Source organism: Lygodium microphyllum, chromosome 2 (assembly GCF_053477565.2).
Source record: "Lygodium microphyllum isolate KBCC chromosome 2, Lygodium_microphyllum_v1.1.10, whole genome shotgun sequence".
NCBI classification, from domain to species: domain Eukaryota; kingdom Viridiplantae; phylum Streptophyta; class Polypodiopsida; order Schizaeales; family Lygodiaceae; genus Lygodium; species Lygodium microphyllum.
Genome location: NC_141136.1, coordinates 121,006,795 through 121,012,565, shown reverse-complemented (window position 1 = coordinate 121,012,565; position 5,771 = coordinate 121,006,795). Strand labels below are relative to the sequence as shown.

Genomic DNA, 5,771 nt, shown 5'->3' with positions numbered 1-5,771 from the left:
CTCAATCTAAATTATCATTTCTAAGAAATGTGTGAAATCACTCAGTATGTGACGAGGATTTATCTAGATTATAAGCATAATTTGAATGAAAGTTTTGCACATATAACATCTTATATAACATCTACTAATATCCTTTGTAGGTGTGCACAAGATATGAATATAGGGTTTGGTGGTTATACACTTATAGGCCATATTCATGCAAGCAAACTAGTTTAAATCTGAAAAATGTAGACCACAAATATTTAAGAGAAGATTTAGTAATAGTAAACACACCAGGAGTAAATATCCCCCAAAGTAAATATACTAGGAGCATTGTATTGTAAATATCCCTCACAATATTGTATTGAAAGTCTAGCCTATTCTAGTATTGAAAGGGTTGTCAACTTCATGGATGTGAGAATTGAATGATTTTTAACAAGAAACTCCAATAATGTCCCTCAAGTCCAAATTTGAATGCAAGAGATGTACAAAAATGGAGAAAACAAGGAGGAGATAATCAAGACGATATGTTACAAAACTATTTCATTTTTGTAGCATATGATGTTGTACAAATTAATCATGGATTGCATGAATTTGATATGTGTGTGTGTGTGAGAGAGAGAGAGAGAGAGAAAGAGAGAGAGAGAGAGAGAGAGAGAGAGAGAGAGAAGAGAAGAGAAGAGAAGAGACTTTTGTAGAGCAATCATCTTTTAAAGCCTCTAACTGCCAATACTCAAAGTAATGCAACAGTTGGGCTATTAAAATGTTGGAGTGGCATCTAAGTAGTAGCACTTGCTCAAGAAGAGTCCAATCAAACTAAAGAAAGAGGCAAACTCCTCATTGCCTCAATCATTGCTCCTTGCTTGAAGATGTGAAGTTCATGAACCTAAATGCATAGGTAATTGTGGCACATACAGAAAGGTGATGGTGGTGAAGGTCTATGATTTTAAATGCACATATACTAGTATCTACCTCTACCTAAGGGGGATAAATATGCTGAGCTAGGGAAGTGCCAATGCTAGCACACTGATTTGTGTGTTGGGTGGTGGTTATGCTTGCCAAAGTAGGTGATCAACACGAAGCCTTCCTTGTCAGATGATTTTTCCACTTGCTTCTTTACAATGCATCCACTTTGAGCACAGCGAAAGTATGCCCTGTAATTACAAACACCGAATGTGCAAAGCATTAGTGATTATATGGGAAGAAACAAGGCCAAATTGGTTTTAAACACAGCCCAGCATTCTTTAAAACAAGGTTTCCTTGCTCCTTAGCAAAATTGGTTCTGTAATGAATGAACCTTGTGTACTTCCTAGCAATTAGGTTCGTCGACTCTACTTGCTAGCTACCTAGATAGCAAGGCTGTTTCAAAAATTAACGTTCACTTGGAACTAGAAGCATATGTGAATTTGTCTGTTCTTTCTCTTGCTTTACAAATTACAAGGCGATTGTAGCAAGAATAGTGATAGTATTGAATGCCCACTAAAGGGCAACAACTTCTCCACTAGTGAATAATGACACATTGCCCGGTTGGGGGAGAGAGTGCACACCTCCTATACGCCCTGCCCATGATGTTCTTCTCGCCATATTTCCTCCATGTGTAGCCATCATCAACGGCAATCTTATTGCATTCAATGCAGAATTCATGAACCAAGCTGTCTTCTGACGTGGAGCTTGTGGCAGCAATATCGTCCTCCATGCGGCCCGTAACATCATTGCGGGAAGGCATTTTGCTTCACAATAGAAAAAGGGAGTGCACACTGATTAGTATACGGGTTCATCGAGACAGCAATTGATCATGCACTGAGTTCAATTGAGATTGCCAATGCGCCAACGTCTTAAAGGGATTTACCTTGACGCAGCATTCTGCAGTTGGGGACAGCAGGCCGGGAAGGCATCATAACAAGCTGCCATAGCTGCAGTCTGGTCATGAGCTTCTGCAGAACTCCAAGACTGCAACAAGGTATCGAGGGACAGTGCATTGAGCTGACATGGCTGCAAGCTGTTTTGATCAGTAATATCTGAATGCTGAGACCTGTCTGTCAAGTGGAGAGGGCTGTCCATCACAGCGGTGAAGGAACATGATTCAGGGCTGCTATAATTAGTAGTACTGCAAGGAGGAGACCATTGATCCACCGGCCAGTACTGCAAGCTGCTGCTGCTGCTGCACTCCTGACCATCCCATGGCATGTCTAATATCTGATCATCGTCGATTGACTCGTGTGCAGCTGAACTGGAACTCGAAGGAACCAAATTAAATGGATCGTCTGCAAGCTGCGCTGTCGGATAATAATTGTTTGACCAATCGTATACATCGGGCCCGGCAAGGACGTCGGAGTACGTACAAGCTGGATGAGAAGACATGATTGACCTTATCATGATGTCTTCCAGTGAACCGGGCAACAGATCATCCTCCGTAAACATATCCTGATCATTATTGTGGCTATCGTCGTGATCAGTGAGAGCGGCGATATTGCTGTTGATCCTGCTGAGGCGGGCGGCCATGGCCGCCGGGGCTTTAATTATATTGATAGACGGAGAAAGAGACTTGGAGTGCAGGATTAATGGAGAGACAGAGAAAATGGAGTCTATGAGTAGAATGAATTGAGAGACGGCGGTGGGAGGGAGGGCGTAACCAGAGCGACACTAGACCGGTGGCGTTGGCGGAAGCGTGCTGGGTGTTAGCCGCCTCGCCTTTTTATATAAGAAGGGGGGTTCGGCATCCATTACTTATATCCATGCATTAGACACGATACATTGCCGATAATGCACGGAACGGAAGAGAGAACATTTTCTTGGAGGATGGAGAGAGGAAGACGCTGGGAGGAATCCTCGCAGCACCTGCGTGGATTCCTCCCAGCACCTGCGTGTGCAATCAATCAATGGAGAGAGAGAGAGAGAGAGAGAGAGAGAGAGAGACAGAGAGAGATAGAGAGAACAGTGTCCAGACTCCCACTAGTCGTTTTTGTCTTATCGGTCCCTCGACCGTGGAAACAGAGATGTGCAGCGTGCATACTGCGCTCCGAGTCTCTGACCTTTTCTTCGTTGCACCTTCCTTCCCTTGCGCTTTCTCCCTTCCCTTCGTCATCCATTCCTCACTCGAACCTTAATGCTAGTACCGCGTGCTCCATTTCAGGACATGCCTATCAGCCCTCAAATTTGAAGGGTACCATGTCTTTTCTTTTTTGAAGGGCAAAAATGAGTTTTAAATTGAGCTTCGGGATGATCGGTGATCACATCGACAACCATACACGATTGGTCTTCTGAAAGAAGACACGATCCAGAAAGTATGGAGTAGAAAAACCCTAGTTAAGCTTGTGCCTGGGAAGGTGTCCAAGTCCGAGTCCGAACCCTAGCAGGGGTCCGAACCCTAGCAGGGGGCCGAGTTCGAGTCCGAACCCCAGCAGGGGTCCGAGTCCGAGCTCGCGCCTGCGCTCGGGCTAGGGCACGCTACTACTCTGACGCGACGAGTTACATGTGCGAGAAAGGCACTCATAGCATTTTGTGGTCCTTTGTCTCCTCTCGTGCCGCCTGACGGGGCGGTAGAGTCTGCGTCTCGGGAGATGCAGAACCTGATCGCTGTTCAGACTGAGCCGCAGTTTGGCACCATGTCCTTGCCTATCATGCAGACGACACCCTTTTCTCTCTCGCATCATGAGTTGGACATGGCAACTACAATACAAAGGTCATTTGGGAAAGTAGTGGGAAACCCACTATTTAATGGATACCACACATAGCTTGCAGGTCTTGGACCTATTGGGCAGCATGCAGAACATTACCCAGATAAAAGAGGAGACGGATTGTCCTCAGGATATGGACCCGTTGTCGAAGGGTTTGTGAAAGCAAAGTCGCAACTTCAGAAGTCCTTGATAAATTTCAGGATAGAAAATCAAGCAAGAAAACGAAGTCAAATCTGTTATGACAACAAATACTTCTTGTGATGTTGATCAGTTGGGAAGATAAAAAATGTACATGAACATATAGAATTTTGTTTTTATTTTGAATGAACTATCTTCAAAAACATAGAAGAATTCTGATAATATGTATCATGTGTATCTCCCTTTTTCAGCATTGCTTTTAGAATAATCAATATGCTTTGGTAACGGAGTAGATAGAATGGAAAAGTTTAATAGCTGACCCTTCATCAATCGCCAAAATACAGATACTTCAGACATGATTGACTTGGCTACCACACATCATCACAGCTCGCAAGCTGGCATTTTGGAGAGCGCACCATCTACTCCAGACGATCTTTCAGCACTACCTCGATCATGGCTGCTCTGTACTATTGGATTGATGGTCTCTGTGTGTGCGAGTACGCCTTGATCTCAGAATATAAGGTTTCTCTATCTCCCTCTCTGACTGCGTGGCCTTCAAGCAGGTCCTCTTGTTTGCGTCGCTATTTGTCGGAGAGAGAAAGCGGTCTGCCACATTGCTATAGAACGATGTGCTGGAGATGGTGGCGGGTTGGCACGTTGGTGCGACGCACGCAGTGCGTTGTAGTTGTCCGTGGTGGCATGCATAGCGCTTCAGGCAGCAGGGTGCAGCAATTGCTACGAAGTCGATGACGATGGTGGCGGCCCAGAGCTCCAACTCGGACTGCAACAGTACGCTGGTGAGGCTGTCGATAGCAGCGTAGGAGGCACTCCACGGAGGCGCAATCAACGGTCGTCAGAAGGGTGACTGCACAGAAGATCGGTACTTCATCGTCGTCTTCTCCTTCGTCACCATCTGCAAGACTTCCCCCCCCCCCGATTTCCCTCTCTGAACTCCTCTGTTTTTCCCTATTTCTCAGATTCAGCATAATTCCTCCCTGTCCAGATTAGCCTCGACTTCTTTTTTCATCCCATACACTTGCTTTTCCCTCCCTCTTTAGCTTTTGAAAATCCCCTCTTTAGTCTTTGAAAAATCCCTTATTAGTCTCCTCCTTCCATGTTCTCTGCACCTCCCTTTCCCGATTTCTCTCCAAAAGCGGCCCTTTCTTTTCTCCCATTTCAAATCTGCTTTTTCCCCCCCCTTACTCGTACAAACTGGAGAAGTAAGCTGCAGCTTAGCAAGATCTGTTTTCACAGCAAGCACATGGCACCAGTAGACATAGAACCGATATTTAACATCAACATTTCTCCTTTAGCTAGCTTTGAAACCTTTCCTTGCAAAGCCTACACGTGTCTTTCCATAACCGAAAACCGTGTGATAAGCGCCCATGAAAACATCTCCAAGAATCCATAGAGGCCTTGAAGAAACATCCAAACCCATAAACCCACTAACACATTACATTTAATAACACTCCACAAAATGTTTCTGTGAGCATGGAAGAAACTTGATCACACTCCACAACACTCTCTTCATTCAGATTCAGAAGACATTCACACATCTTGCTAGGATACACTTTGATAAGCTCTCTAGACTCATCATGATCAATTGGTTCTGTGCCCATACTGCTGCCATTCGCACATAGAACATCCAGTTGTAGATGTTAGAAACATCCTCACGAAACCCATAATCGACATATCTTGAAATAAGTATAGCCATGAGATTGCATCTCAAGTTACCAGTCTCCCAAAACTCCTTGTTCTTCTTCGTCTTCAGCTTAGAATAAAAGAGCAAACATAACATCTAAATATGTACAAAGTATCAAATCACACACATGACTTTTGGGTGGTTTTCACACCTCGAATGCGTAGCAATACGACATCCACCCCCTCTAATCCTGCGCATCCTCCGGATGGGCCAACTACCCATGATCATTATCATCAAGATCCACAAACAGATCAATCTCTTCGTTATGCATTTCC

General features: G+C 44.5%; 1 protein-coding gene across 1 annotated transcript; it reads right to left on the bottom strand.

Moving 5' to 3' along the window:
- Window positions 1-636: 636 nt before the first annotated feature.
- Window positions 637-2,765, bottom strand: LOC148040251 (uncharacterized). The gene is made up of 3 exons (XM_087666349.1): window positions 1,829-2,765; window positions 1,527-1,709; window positions 637-1,133 (listed from the first exon to the last, which is right to left on the bottom strand). The coding sequence occupies exons 1-3, from the start codon at window positions 2,479-2,481 to the stop codon at window positions 998-1,000; spliced, it is 972 nt and encodes a 323-aa protein (XP_087522475.1). The 5' UTR covers window positions 2,482-2,765; the 3' UTR covers window positions 637-997.
- Window positions 2,766-5,771: the final 3,006 nt, after the last annotated feature.